Source organism: Anopheles maculipalpis, chromosome 2RL, assembly GCF_943734695.1.
Source record: "Anopheles maculipalpis chromosome 2RL, idAnoMacuDA_375_x, whole genome shotgun sequence".
NCBI lineage: Eukaryota > Metazoa > Arthropoda > Insecta > Diptera > Culicidae > Anopheles > Anopheles maculipalpis.
Window position 1 is genome coordinate 56,134,661 of NC_064871.1, and position 15,825 is coordinate 56,150,485.

At 42.6% G+C, this 15,825-nt stretch overlaps 2 protein-coding genes across 2 annotated transcripts in view; both read left to right on the forward strand.

Annotated features, from left to right (window-relative positions):
* Window positions 1-11,239, forward strand: part of LOC126559276 (zinc finger protein 593 homolog) — a 338,322-nt gene extending 327,083 nt beyond the window's left edge. Inside the window, exon 2 of the mRNA XM_050215407.1 lies at window positions 11,227-11,239. The gene's annotated coding sequence lies outside the window, so the exon portion shown is untranslated. The remainder of the gene's footprint in view (window positions 1-11,226) is intronic.
* Window positions 11,240-14,711: 3,472 nt separating this feature from the next.
* LOC126556661 (transcriptional activator cubitus interruptus) overlaps window positions 14,712-15,825 on the forward strand; it is a 33,186-nt gene continuing 32,072 nt past the window's right edge. The window contains exon 1 of the mRNA XM_050212070.1: window positions 14,712-15,094. Within this exon, the coding sequence (XP_050068027.1) occupies window positions 14,739-15,094 (356 nt within the window). The 5' untranslated portion in view covers window positions 14,712-14,738. The remainder of the gene's footprint in view (window positions 15,095-15,825) is intronic.

Here is a 15,825-nt window from a genome sequence, read left to right on the forward strand (position 1 = left end):
CTTAACCTCTGTTCAGATATAGAAACATTAGAAAGGATTCTTCATCGACTAGAACGAGTTCTTAATTGAATCGCATTTTCCAAGCCTTTCAAAAAGCAGAAGGTAGAAAGATGAGCTACGATACGTTCCGTTGATATCCAACGTGTGAACAATCACTGTGAACCAGGCAACCCCACAACAATCATCAACAGCGTTAAGTCACCGGAATGGCTAAACATCGACCATGGCTTGCAAATGAATTATTTACAGAATTGGTATATTAGGGAGAATTTAACGTGAAAGCTTTGGGACCAATCCATCGCATAGGTGATGCCTATTGATTACCGATAACTATGACAATTTACGATGCACAAACCGAAGCCTTGGTGTTGTCAGTCTCATTATGCTTGGTAATAACAATTTTTATCACCAGCAAACGTACCAACGTGCCCGCAGGGTCAATCGATTGAAGAGTTAATTATGAGGTATTGCCTGTCCAATCCTTCGCTTTTATGTACTATCGGCGCACTGGGCTCATGAGTGTCGCAAATTGCGTTCGTCTTGCAATCTGCCTTTTAGCTGCGCTGGCTATATTTCCCCGGTAATAAATGTTTTATTTTCTTAACCTCTCACGAATGCACGCTCGTGCCTTTCGGAACATCCACTTGCAGCTTTTGCCTTACCTTTCTTATATTTCTTGCAATGCCACAACGAGAGGTATGACTTTAGCAGTCATTCGGCAATACTCCTTTGCGTATCTTCTCCTTTGGTGATGGTCAATCATTTGGAACGTTTTAGTGACGGTGCATTCGTCAGAAAAGAGCAATCAAGCCGGCAGCGAGGATAAAAACATCAAGAAAAAAAACATAATCGCGAACCAAGTAAGGTAGCTTTCGCTGAACAGTACCTGTCGACAAAATTCAAAGATGTGTGAAAGTAAAAAAAAGGGAACATTTTGCTTCATTTGAGCAGAAATACTTAGTGAAGGGCGATAATGACGCCGGTCTTCAAACGGCAGCACCGGGGTTCAAATCCCATCCAGACCGTTCCCCCGTAGTGAGCACTGACTATCCAACTACGTGGTATCCGGGAAGTCTAGTAAGCCATTTCGATGGCCGGCGTGACCGTAGAAGGACCTTAAGCTACGAAGAAGAAGACTCAGAGAATAGTAAACAATATTTAAGGAACAGCTTGCATTAAAACATAAATTACTCATGATACATTGATGAGTTCGTAGTCATAGCTTTCGAATGTTTTATTACAAAAGAAGTTGACTGATTGTAGTGACTACGTGTGTGCAATTAAAATCATGATGCAAATAGAGATTTAATTAATCAATCGTCATTTCATTATGGCATTATTATCCTTGCAGAAATTAACGGCTCAATGAGGATATCGATCGTGTGCCAATAAATGCAATCAATAATCGTAACCTCATAGCTTGCCATCTTAAGTCCTGCAAATAACATGCTCAGTGTGCAATATTTGTATTGCAACATGTTTTATAAGTGTAATATTTTTGTGTTGTATCAACAACTCTCAATTAACCTTCCCGTGTGATACATCCACTGATATTAGTTTTCGGAAAGCTTGCTTCAGTTGCGACTTGCCAGTGGTCATTATTGATGAATTTCCTACGGGCATGCCTGGTTGCTGCATTATTTATGTGCCACAGAATCAAACAATGAGCAAAAGCTGCCCTTTTGCTGCAAATGAGCGAGAAAAGGCAAACGATATTACATTTACATACTTTCCATGATGTACGGCTAAAATGATCCATAATAACTTTATTGCATGCCGGTTGCCGCCAATTTGTGTTGACCAGCAGTTGCAGCGCGATCTTCGTAGCAAAGGATCGTAAGTGAGCAGGTTCCTTCGGTTGCTGCTCGATTGGAATGATGTCTGCGGTAGGCCCAAAATATCTGCTTTAAAAATCGCACAACAACGGGCGCAAGGATCCGCATTACGGTCGATACACAATTGAGTAAGTGAAGGGAAAGCGAGAGATGCCTTTGCGGGTCCAAATTACATGCACGAACACAGCGCACACCAGAATTGAGCTGATATTCGTTCCTCATCATCATCTTTGGTTTGTTGGCACTCATTAAAAAGTGACCAGCTCGCAGGAACAAGATGCAAAAGTGCTAACCAGTTACCACTAACCCAGGAATGTTTAACGTGTCCGTGGGGTTTTCCGACCAGCGGTGGACATTGCCGAGGACACTGAAGACCGCCAACATATCGGTGTACTCAGGAAACTGAGGAGAAAGCAAAACAAGCACACACCAAAGCAAGCAAGCGACTGTAAAGCTACATTTAATGACTTAATTACGATCCCGGTTAACGTACGTACCAAGATTTCGATCGTGTTTTAAGTGTGCGTAAAACGTTCCCTTTACACTCAGAAGTCGAACGATTACATGTAGATAGGGTAGGTGTAGATGGAAAAACTATACAATTGTGAATTTGGAAACAATATTTCTTTCAAAATTAATGAATGTTTAGCGATCAACCAAAAATATTAGAAACTAGTTCAAGCTTATGGTGAAGAATTTTTTCCAACCGCCATCATAATGATAACGGTGCAAAGTGTTATCAACACATCTCCATAGCTCGATTGTCATTGAAATTTTGTCGATCACACCATCGAAACTGGACGTTAGATGCTAAACCTTCTGAGCTAGTTTGTTATATCGCTTGCTGGATTTCGGCATTGGATCAAACAGACCAAATCCAACCAAACAACTGGACACCGGTGCCATGATGCTCGAGTTCGTCCCATTTATGGGATCTAACTCTTTTCCCTTATTTTTACCTTTTTATGATATGGCTTTCTCTCTGAACTCACATGCACACATACACACACACACACACACACACACATACACACGTACAAAAGAACACCAAAAAGTTCATGGCTTCGGGCGAAGGCGAGAAAGAAGTCGAGAGACATTTTTACGACTTGATTAATACCATGGTCACCTTAGGCCGGTGTTCGCTTAATTGATGTCGTTGTAAACTGGCATTTCTTGCTTTTATTATTTCCATCCCCTGGATTCGTTCATAGTTAAGGGAGTGGACGGTTTTGGTTACTTGAAAGTTTCTTAACTACAGATAACTAGGTACCTGCATTTTTAAAACATGGAATTAGCAAACAATTCTGGTAAAAGCGGTTTTGAAGCTAGAAAATCGCGTCCCTTTAATAAGTAAAAATCACGCAAACGTCCAGACTTTGCTGCTCTCAAAATCAAAATATACCAAAAACTGTATTAAAGCAAGCATTTTAAATTCAACTATTTTGTTTATTTTACTGAACTCTTACTGAACTATTTGAACAATTTTCAATCTCTAACTGCATTTACATCAATCGCCAATTAAGCTTAAAAAACTTGTTGACAAATGTTATTTTTGCATCCATAATTACATGACAAACATTGTAACACTAACGAGGAATGTTCGCCTAATTACCGACCGCTGTCAGGCTCGTCAGCTAACTTTGTTCTACATATGTATGTATTGCAGAGCAAGCTTTTTGACAGATCGTAAATAATACAGATGATCAATTGTATTGTCGTGCAGGTCGAAGTTGCGGTTCGCTGTGAGAAAAATGTGCCAGCATATTACGCCACATTCAGAACTAGACGGTAAATGCGCAAAGTAGTAAACCGAAAGCAATTATGCACGAGTTAGGAGAGAGCGTGAGCACGCTCGCGCCTCCTATCTCTGACACACTCGATCAACTTTGATGAAGATACGGAGATGAGTAAACGACACCGTTGACGATGAAAAGACGAACGAAAGGATTAATGATCACGTTTCGAGAGGTGAAAGATTTATTGCCAGTAATCACAGCTGGAGGATGCCGCTGCGTGAGATTGATTGGAATTTCGACACCGAATGCGAGTGTGTAGGGAAGGAAAGATTGGTTGCCCCAAGGCATCTTAGGGGACGGCACGGATAACCATCTCACTATAAGCACCACACCAGCGAAGCGCTGAGCGTCCAGTCTGTCATTTTTGATCAAAGAGTCACCTGGGGAGCAGGATGGAATATTTTACACAGATTTCACTTGACCAATTCAGCAAATAGAAACACGAGAAGGAGAATCGCGGGAATTAGAATTAGAATGCTGAAGATGTTCTCGTTTAGCGAATTGAAACTGTGCATTTCGGCTCGGAGCTGTCGTTCTTCCCCGGTCCAAATGATTAATGAACACGGATGCTGGTTCTACGTAGGTCAGATAAATGTTTCAAGAAAAAAAAAAACTCGAACGACAGGTTTAATGCACAAATTGTTGGTTGCGGATTCGATACGATAAAGAGATGAAGGTGCAGTGTCAGTGGTTCTACCTTCGTCCACTTGCCCAGCTAAAGCCAAACGGCAATCAGTTGTTGTTGTTGTGCACGAATGTGACTTTAACTCACATCCTGCACCTGACTGACCCGATGTTGGTCGTTATCGTAGGCGCCAGCGACAAGACTGATGCCGGTACAGTTCAAAGAAACGCTACGACGTGAAGATTGGGCATCTTCTTTTTGGAAGCCGCTAAGCTCAGCTATGGTTCTCTCACTTCAATCGACATTCTCGTTTCCCGAGCGGAGCAATGATTGGTTTGTTTTAGGGCTATTTTTCAACGCTGGACTGATCTCCCGCATTATTATTACGTACCGCTGATGCCTAGGTTCGGTCGGCTCCTAACGCCCGATCGTTGATGACTCAATCAAATCGAGGATAATTAGGCGTTATTAGTGATGATAGTTCATTTCTTATACGTTCTCATTCCCGTCTACTGCGTCATGGGAATACCTGCCACAAACACATTCAAAGCTGTCATGGGACAAGCATGGGTTTCATTATGCTCTGGTGAACAAATTTGGATCCTGAACAAATTTGATGCTATGTTTTGTTTGTGACTAATATCATTTCTTTTCTGTTTGTTGTCGATGTATTTACTGCAAGCATGCTATAAAAGTGAAAGTAACATCATACAACCATATGCTTCAACTGTTCAAACGCGGAACAGGTTCAATCCACATTCAAAAGTGACGTAATGATCAACCTCCGATAGAAATATTTTTTGGGGAATAAGAACAGTAGTCCTGGGTAGCCCTGCATGACACGTACTACAATAACTATGCTACTGGTTCGATAAGAAAGTTACGTTGTGCAGTGTTTGGTGGACTCTGTGTACACATAGAAAGTCGTCAGAAGTAACAGTTGTGCGGTTCAAAGGGTTATCATCCCCAATGAGGTGCAGTGTTTCCGCCCGACCGCAAAGGAACAAGTGATGATGCCATTTGTGATGATTGAACACCATAGGTCGGTGCGTGCCATCATCGCCTGATCGACCTTCTGTCGAACATGGCACGATCGTATGAGCTTATAGTGTTCAGTTTTCACCATCAACTTATAGGAAATTAAAACTTGTTGGTACAACTTCGGAAGAAAGATTATCTTTATATTTACAGATCAAAAGCGTTTGGCATACATGCAATTGTCATAGTAGCACATGAACTGACATAGTATTTTGAGGATTTATGTCCTTGAATTTCCAAATTTCATACTGCACAGGGCAGTGAAATTTGAGGGCTATGTTTGCATATCAATTGTTAGCTTTTGTGCAATATGAGCATGACAAATAATTACATTATCTTACAACACTCTGAAGTCCAACGAATTCTGCTTAATTTCGTTGTCCTATCTCGGGTGAAGATTCCATATTGCTATTATATGTTAATTCAACGAACAATTCACGACATTCGGTGTTTCTTATCGTCTGGTTTTAGAAATTGTACGACCATTAACCATCTCAGCATGGGTCTTTCCTATGTAAAATAGTTTGCCTGTAACGAATATGTACAGTGAGAAGAAAATGTGTCCTGTAATCATGTAGATGATGGCTTAATTAGCCCGTAACTGGAAATGGTTCCAAAGCTTCCACCACTCCACCTATCTCTACATGTCGGGCAGCTTGCGATGCATCCCCATCCGATCGCGGATCTCATACGGAGGGCGATCGTCTTCGATTACGCTCGTTACACTGCACATAAAGGAATCGAACGATCGTGTTACCTTTTTGCTCGTCGAACTTGCTTGTCGCGCCGTCTTCGCCACCACAATCTGCAATATTCAACCAAAAACAACAAGTTCATGTTCATGCGATCCAGGATCTGCATGGCCGTTGTTCGTCTGCAGGGAAACCAGTTTTACGAAGAATGTTAATAAAAATGTGTGCGGCGGCAATGCCACTACGCTGCACGGCTGTTTAAGTGTCGCATGAGGTATTCGAAGCACACAGACACACAGACACGCTTAAGAAATTCGGCAGCGAGTACAAGAAAGATGAGGCTGCGTTAGGAAAGCTTAGAATGGACAAACGAATGGGTTTGGAGCGTGTCTCCCAAATAATGCTAGACGCTCTCGGTAATTTTATAATTTCACTCGAGCGATTATGTTGTATGTTTTATTAACCTTATTTACAAAAACATAAAAAACACTGACTTAAATGGCGCTATGACACAACCCCAAATTAATTGATCGATAGAAATCAATTAATTCAAATTCATACGTAATTCACAATCACGCTTGTGCCGATCGGTTAAACTTATTAGCCGAAACACGACATTAATTAACTGGATGTTTCGTATAGCGACTTAAAAACTATTTCATTATTACTGTTATTTAATCATTCCAATCCAGGGCGGACCGGAGGTGTAGGCGACAGCGGCACCGGTCTTCAAACGGCAGAACTGGGGTTCAAATCCCATCCGGACCGTCCCCCCGTAGTGAGGACTGACTAACCAACTACGTGGTATCGGCAGTCTAGTAAGCCATTTCGATGACCGGCATGACCTTTAGAGGTCGTTAAGCCAAAAAAAGATGAAGAATCATTCCTATCATCCATATGCCATGAATCGTGTTGGTGGAGTGTTAAGTGTTCTAGCGTGACAAATACATACATTGTAGACTTATGCAGGGAGGTCTTAAGATCTTGCTAGATGTCGGAAAGCTGATTTTTCTGCCAGCATCGAGTCAGTAGTAAATTCAATTCGATATAGTTTTATATCTTTTTCTAAATACAAACTTTATACAGTCCATTGCTTTGCTAGCACATTTATTTCTCCTTGGGTAGCGACAGAAACAATAACAAAAAGATTAAAATTTTAAGCGAACTATATTTTCCTCCCTAAAAGCAACTGCCCGCGGCAATATTTCGTGTTCAAATGATTTCTCACTCGTGTTACTTCCCGTAACCTCCTTGAGCATAGTAAGAACAACATAAAGTTCAGCATCTTCTACACCACCTGTATGTATTTCCTTGCCATTCTCCACTTGCCTTTGAGCACGGGTCGCTCAGGAACGCGCAATCATGACTGCGGCTTCTTTATCCAATCAAAAAAGCTCGAAAATGTCTGTACTCGAAGGATCGCATCGGTGCCACACGAGCACAACCGTACACCGGGGAAGCGGGCGATTCCCGCTCTGCTGGCAGCGGGCAAATAAATGAGAACCCTAAAATAAACAAGCGAAAACGCTGATAAAAGTCACGCAGGCAGGCGAAATCTGAGGCACCGCGATGTTATTATGACTGCGGTGTATAAAACACGCTCTGCACGCTCAGGTAGACCACACTACCTCATTACGAGGCCAGCCCTCCGGGCTCGTAAGGGCCGAAGTTGTTGGGAATCGATCGGTTTGCCAGTTCACGATCTGATACGCGCTGTACGCTATGCACGGTAAGTCATGCACTGACAAAAGCTTTGCCATGCCATGATTTTCCCCGCAGGGATCGAAACTCGCCCATAAAACCATTCGCATCGCATGTGCACAGCACAGGTACCCTTTTGTATTCTCGTGTAGCGTTTTCGCTTTAACCTGTATTTTCCGCCGGCGCATTCAAAACGCACGTATTATACAGACCTCACCGGACTGACCGACGAAAGGATGCCACAATCGTCAATTTTCTGATGAGGAGTAAAACGAAGATAATGGCTTAATTTAGTTATTTATACTTCCGCGCTATCCTGGCTGCATCCACAGTGTGGCGAGTGGGAAGATGCTGTAGCGCATCTTCGGCATGAGCTTTGGTATGATATGGGATGCTGCAGCTCAGGTCAGGAGGATGAACCATCGTCGAATGAATGCAATCCCCAATCTTCAATCACACAATCTGATCATAAACTGCGAAACAATCTTGAGAAAATCACGGTCCTTGTTGCACAGTGTTTGGATTAAACCCAATCCAGCGAAGGTTACACCACAATGCAGCTAAGGTAAACAGAAAAATGAAATGTGTAATTTGGTACGTTTTAAATAAACAATTCTTACTTTGTTCATCGCTCGTGGTAGTTTGTAGAAGACATTGTTTGGAAATAATAAATTCCAACTAAAAATGTAACGACACCAATAATGCTATGGATCATGGAGGTTGATTTTGGAACTTTTCTTAGGAATTATTGACATTGTTTTTGGTCAGTAAGTGTCAGGTGTCTAGTTTTGGGTATCAGCATTGCCAATTATTAATATCAGATGGCCTCTTAAGTATTTGATTATCAGTGATTTACCTCTCGTAAAGTGTTGTTCATAGAAAAGGCTGTCAAGTATTTGCTGTTTGGTTATTGGAGCTAAATGTTCTTCTGGGTACAATTTATGTTTTCGAAAGTGAAAGCGTACACATTAATAAAGTCCCAAGTCCATAAAATTCTATATTGTTTATAATACGGCAATACAAGAATGGGCTCAAACTTGAAGCTTTTTCATAACAACAAAGTATCACAAATGGCAAATGCTGCCCGAGTGAAGCCAACTGTTATGAATAACATGCAGCAGTTTATCCCTTTTTTTCTCTCTATTCCATAAAGAAACATATTCAAATTTCCAATGATTTCATACATTTGGTATGACGCATAAACCGAGGAAATACAATATCAGTCAATATTTACCAAGACAACGTCTACCATCGGTTCAATCGAATCTACTGGCCGCAGTCGCACTTCCGGTTGGTGAGATTTGTTTTAACCGTGCTTTGTATTATTTGTCTGGATCCGAGCAGATCAAATGAACGAGGAAATTATAACATCTGTGCTCCCGATCGCTAGTCATCGGTCGTTCTATTTATACGGTACACGCTAGTCTGCGATTAAGAACAACAGAGCAGAGCATGACATGAAGAAAGTTCGATTAATTTCTTTTTGATCTTTTCTAAAGAGTTATGCTATGTCCATGATGCCGAAACACACGCCTTCATGTAATCTTTGTTTTTTGCCGTCTGCTCTGTGATGTAAAAGCTGACAAATCAATTCTCAGACGAGGTACTCAACTTCCTGTTTAGTGTAGACAATGCAATCAAAATAAAATCTTCCTGTTTGTCTGGTTGTCGGCTACCGACTTTTCAGCGGTTTGTGCAAACCTACACTGTAGCAGGTGGAGAAACAACCTACAGACAGTACATTGGCTCTAGTTTTTCGTAGAATTTATTCCAAATTTCTATACCTACCGTGTATATCCATTATCTTTTCCTTTTCAGCGAAAATGGACATAGAACCATGGTTCTTACCAGATATTCATTGAAGTATGTGAGACAATTTTAGTTCCTTGTTTCACTGTTGGGGAATTTGAGAGTCCTTTTTTATGTAAATTGTTAGGACTTAGTTTTGAAGATGTTATTTTAGCAAATACCCTTACACTATATACTTAAACGGTACACAAACTGATAACTTGCTTCCTTCGCTCGTAAATTTATGATACAGTAAATTTTCGTATTACATCGATAATCTTTTTACTCTTTCTATAAACCCAGTATTTAATAAAGTTTACATTTCATCAACACTTTTGCGGATTACTGTATCATACGCGAGGCTTAATTAACAAGAAAATTCTAAGAATAATGCATTATTTCCATGTCAGTTTGTAAACATAAGTACAAAGCATGAACAACCATAAAATGAGATTTGCCCAGCAGCGCAAACCGATGGGAAAGAAACTGAAACCTTCAATTTCCTTCTTACCAATGACGCTCGCATCATGTTGATGATGATGTCTTGATGCTCGGCGTTACTATTTCCAGGCCACAAAATTAAACAAAAGGTAGCTAACTTCCAAAGCACATCAGCGTTCTAGCGAATGGTTTAAATTAGAAACAGGAACGCGAAATGCGAAAACCCCAAAGACACAAACCGAGAGACTCAAAACGAGAAATTAAATAAGTGATTAAAATGAACACGAAACACACGGCAAAGGATAATTTTCTCGTTGTGTGTAGCATAGACAACGTTAACGTTGTATGCCCGTGTGCTTCCGATGCTGTTGTCCGATCAGTTCCGCACCTTCAAAGGTCGCTTCACATGGGGAAAGATCGAGAGACACAGTGGGCCAAGAAACAGGGAGCGCAACAGAGAAACAGAGCTTGCACATAAATGGAGCAGAGACGCGTGTATGCTCGTCGATTTTTTCATTTTCGGGAGCCTACACGAGAGCCTTAAAACCCACGGCAAGTAAATATTGCTGCCACGAGAAGCTGGCAAACGGCAAACAAAGCAAACAGAGCATTCAAAGCGAGACGGAGGAATCATTAAAGAGATACCTCTTAATTTTCTCACCCCCTCGGCGGGCTAATGAAACGCGTTTATTGGCGTTGAGCCAGGCTCCTCCGCTGGGAACACCGTCCTGAACATGATGATACTCAATGATTTCTCAGTTTGGTTTCTTTTTTAAGGTTCTCTTTTCTGCCGTGATCTTGGTCTGCCGCAGCACGCCTCATCATGTGCCGTCCTACGTCCACCCGAGTTGCGTCCCGAGACTGGTGGAACCTTAAAATTCTTTGATTATCTTGTTTATATTCCTCCACAAACGGGCATCACCCTTGGATTTTATTCTGCCCATTCGGCCTCGGGGAGCCACGACGAAAGAATAAACGAACTAACGAACTAACGACGAAATCAACCATCGCCCATCGCCAAGTGGCTGGAGGTTCTCGAATAAAAACAAAACCCCAAAGAAAAAGAGCCCAAAGAGAAAGAACTTTTGACAGTTTTGCTAGACTGATTGTTTTTGTTCAATCTCCACGAATCTATGTATGTATGTATGTATGTATGTTCCCTTTCTCGATCATGCTGCTACCAGATTGAACCATCATAAAAAGAGCCACATAAATGCCACGCAGTCACGGGATCATCAAGCCCAGAATGAAGATAGCAAAAAGCACACCTGAGGTAATCCTTGTCTCGCTCATGCTCCAGCTGAATTAAGTTGTAAACGGGAAAAGTTGTTCAACCATCCCTGATAGTTCGCATTCCAGCTATGTTTCTCGTGCCGATAGCAGTTCGTTGGAAAACGGTTTGCGAAATACGATCGCAAACCTAACTCTTGGTGGATCTTGTCTACAAGATTTCCTGAAACCCCGGCTCACAGCATGACTGTGCATGGCCGTGCAGTCGTACGGAGTTTTATATTCCCTGCGATCGACCATCAAGCAGCGTTTTTTTTTTTTGGGTATTATTAGTTGAGGCCTTCCTGCCTTGACCTCGACTTTTACCAAATACCGGCAAACACCGCCTACGGCGAGGGGTTTCAAGCTCGGCAAATTTATAACCTAACCCGTCAAAGACAACCAACAGAGCCGCACGGTGCATCCACACGCACGCTTTGTGGAAGACGTTGTACGTTTTCATCTTTTTACATTCTTTCCTTCACATCCGATGCCTGAGAGGACCAAAAGCTCCAACCATATCATTTCGGTGTATGGTTCGAGCATCGCGACCAATAAACAGGTGTACGGGACCAACGATCGTCCTGGCGTGAGGCTGCACGAGACTGCCCCATCCGGCAAAATTATGATAGACTTGACTGTGATGTGTTTATTTTGAATTATCCAGGATTTTGTGTTACCTCAGCACACACTGTTTTAGATCAGTCGAGTTTAATCGAGCTTCAGTAGGTTTCAGTAGGACAGTGGTGCTGATCTTTACACTGCAGGACCAGGATTCAAATCCCATCCAGACCGTTCCTCCTTAGTCAGCACTGATTATCAAACTACGTGGTATCGATAAGTCTAGTAAGCCATTAGATAGCAGGCGTGACCTAGAAGATCGTTAAACCAGCGTTAAACCAGCGTTACTCTTTGCTAGTGAGAATGTCACCCAAGCTTGGGTGACATGGTACTGAACGTGTTAAATCAACATAATGGAGACGCATGGCCTTTTATTTACGAGTGTGGGAACAAAATATGTCTACGATGAAGTAGCACGATCCATGCAGTTTACAGAGCTTGCGTGAATTATTGATGTTGTTTTGCATCCAAGCGTGTCAAACTTTGTGATCAATGAATAAACAGTAAATAGGAGAAAAAAACATTCATCCTAATTGTTAGTTGACGTTCCCTGGGTCCAACGGTTTGTGATCTTCATTATCAAAGTTCTGGAAATGATCTTTTCAAAATCGTGTGGCATGTCAAATAGCGTACAGACTACCATAAGGAGTAAGCTGCACTTTGTTCGATAGCCATTGTCTGGACTTGTTGCAACCCACATAACCTGTAGCATGAATCCAGGTAAGAAATGGGTGCTGGTGAATTGTCGTTATGCATTTGTTTACGCATTTGGTAGTCTCCTTCAGCAAATATCGCAATATGATGCAGGAATAGACGTACAAGAAAAAAAAACAGGTAAAATACTGAACACAACCAAAGAGCTGAATGGAGAAACAAAAATTTAACCAAGCTTGGCTGTGTGCTGGTATGAGTGGGCATGACATTTTGTGTACGCAAAACGAGGTGAAAATACGCTACATACGCGGGTTCACGAAACGACAACGCTGTGCCTCGCAAACAAACAGCTTGATCACGATCGGCGTAGTCGTCGTCGTCATCATCATGATCATCATCATTGTCATCATTGCCGCTGCCGTCGCCGATTTAACCAACGCCAACAGCAACAACAACATCATCAACAGCATCAACGCAGAAGCAGTCAACGTTTGAGGACTTCATTTCTTACCGGAGAACCATTTCTTCCGCCAGACGATTATCGGCGGTTCCGTTTTGGTAGCGTCGTTCGTATTCCATGTTGTTTTCGTTGTCTCCTGTCGCCCACTTCAGACATTGCTCGCCTGCCTCATCGTACTCTCGCTTGATCCCGTTCAATACGCTCCGCACCGAAAAGAGAGTAACCGCTTTCTCTCTCGCTCTCTTTTTTCTGTATTTTATTTTACGCTACACATTTCTCCACTTTCTTGCTCTGCCATGTACGGCGCGTGTTCGTTTCATCTCATTCTCGCAGAGGACGAACAATTTAATAGACACGTATACAACGGCAAAGATAGGATGCTGCTTCCACTAACACCCACAGAGGAATGTTTGAGAAACAATGCGAACCGGACCAGATCAGGGCTTAGCAAACGGACATTCGAAATTTTAATTTTTAACGTCAATATGTTACTCAACACAACGTTAGTGCACGTTTTTGAAATGTGACACTCCATACAACTTACACTTGAGAAACGAATAAGCGATGTACATCATTTGCCCTGTGTATCGCACAGAGCCAAATGATGCTCTGTGTACCGTTGGTCTCTTAAAAAAAATCGAACGCGTGGACGTCTTAACCGGAGACGTCGTATGGTTGCTCATCCCTGCACTACATGATCACTTCATTACCGAAAAGCAACCAGCGGCACCCGCAGCGACAACGCTCTCCTGCAGTGTTTTGAACTCTCGTTCCTACATTTCGCACCCACACGCACACACATCGGTCGGTTCGAGAGCGCGACTACCAGATTGTATCGGAATGCGCTGGTGATCGCCTGCCGCCTCCATGCCGACTTAGCACATTGCCAGTTTGAGCGAACCGAACGCAGTGCGAGCACGAGATTCCGGGAGTTAACGAACGAATCTCGACTCATCATCAACTGATCGATCGCGTCAATCTTGTATTGTTTAACACAATTAACCGACATCTGGCAGTGCCATAGTGTTAGATAGTGCTTCAGTGCGTTCAGTTTTGAATCGTGTCTTAACAAAAAACGGCGCGACACCAATCTACCAGCTTTAAGCCTGATCGTGCTGCTGTTAAATACTCGTTTCGCTTGCCATATCCTGGTGCTGTTTTTCAATGTTGGCGTATTAGCATGTCCTGTACCAAAACAAAGCTTTGTATACGTGCACAGTTTAGTCGTACTTTGGGCTACTTAATCCTCAGCACAGCAGTTTATGTGGTTAGGGTTTGCACACTACGCTAGTTTACCATAAGTGATGCCGTTTGACCGACGGCTTTCAGCTGGATGTCAAGTGTTGCGCACATGTGACGTCAACGATCTTTTGTGATACTCCGTAACACTAAGTTTGTGTTTTTGTAACAAGTGAGCACATTGCTGAATCGTAAAGTGTAAAAGGCATCGTTCGAAAATGGTGGCAAAGTAAGCCATGGAAATGTGCCATATTGTGTGGTGCATCCGAATCCGTGTTGCCATCGTCACCATGGTGCGTAACCGAGCAGGTTTCGAACAAATCGTCTAGAGAAGTGATTGTGTGCAAAGAGTGAAACTTGATTGGTTGTCAAGCAGCTGCAATTGTTGTGTTTGACAAACGCTCCGGGATCAGTGCGTGTTATCATTTATCGGTTCTTCATGGGGGCAATAGTGTCACAGTGGAAAAGGAAGAAAAAGCCGAACCCCAAGTGAGTGAGTGTCGATTGGGCCTAGAAATCTAGCGAATCTCGGGTTGAAACAGGCTGCAGGTACTGCGTACAAAGCAGTATTAATTCACCATGCCGGAAAAAGAAACTTTCCACGAGCATATGCAAGTGCACCCATTCCATCATCCAGGCCACTCCCTGGCTGCGCATCATGCGCATCATCATCCACAGGCAGGACTGTCCGCCCATGGGTTAAGTGCAGCAGCTGCAGCTGCAGCGGCAGCGGCGGCGGCCGCAGCTAACGGTGCCGGATCTGGTGCGTATGGGCCGCTGCAAATCCCGTCGGCATTTGTGGCATTCCATACTCAACTGCCTGCTGCCGCGGGGCTGGATCAGCGAGCTCCCCACGACGGTCGCTACCTTTGGGATCCTACAGGATCTTCGTCTGCAGCATCTTTTCATCATCCCCATCACACCTCACCACATGGGTAAGTGAACTATTCAATTATCGACTTCAAATATGTCCTTTATTAGAATCGCTGCTTTGACACAACTATCATTAGACAACATTGATTTTTTCTCCTAGAGGTCAGAAGATTTGAAGCAGTTTTTGTTCTGCGCATTTGCTAAAAGGATGCCTTAAACACACGAGAGGAATGTGATAAAGATCCATATTTAGTTTGAATTATTAAGTAGAGCAAGACTACGTAAAACATTGAACATATAACTTTGAAGCATCATATGTGGGACGTGTTGCCTCAATCAATCTTTAAGTTTGCATCCAACTCTCATAATCTCACGCTGACCCGAAACGCACTCCGATGCGCATGTTGCGGCACATTGAAGATAGTGCAGCGCAGTGATTAGAATGAATTGATCACGAAATGTTGGAACCGATTGAAAGGGCAAAGGAACAACACATGTAAACAAATTTCCTAAACAAGGCAGCCAACGAAAGCCGTTGGCTGGCAATAGGAAGCAAGGGTCTTATATTTATAAATAAAATAGTCAGTTTTTATGATGCCCGTCGTGCAGCATTGTAACTCCATCTATTTACCATTAACTGTTGATGCATCCAGCCCATTTGTTTTATTAAAACGAAGAGAAAAGGTTCCGAGGCAGCTACTTTTCAAACAGGGAATCATATGAAACGTTCCGTATTACTCCGGAGCAGGGACCGAAGTACGATGCGGATGCGGGTGGTAAGGAAATGTGCATA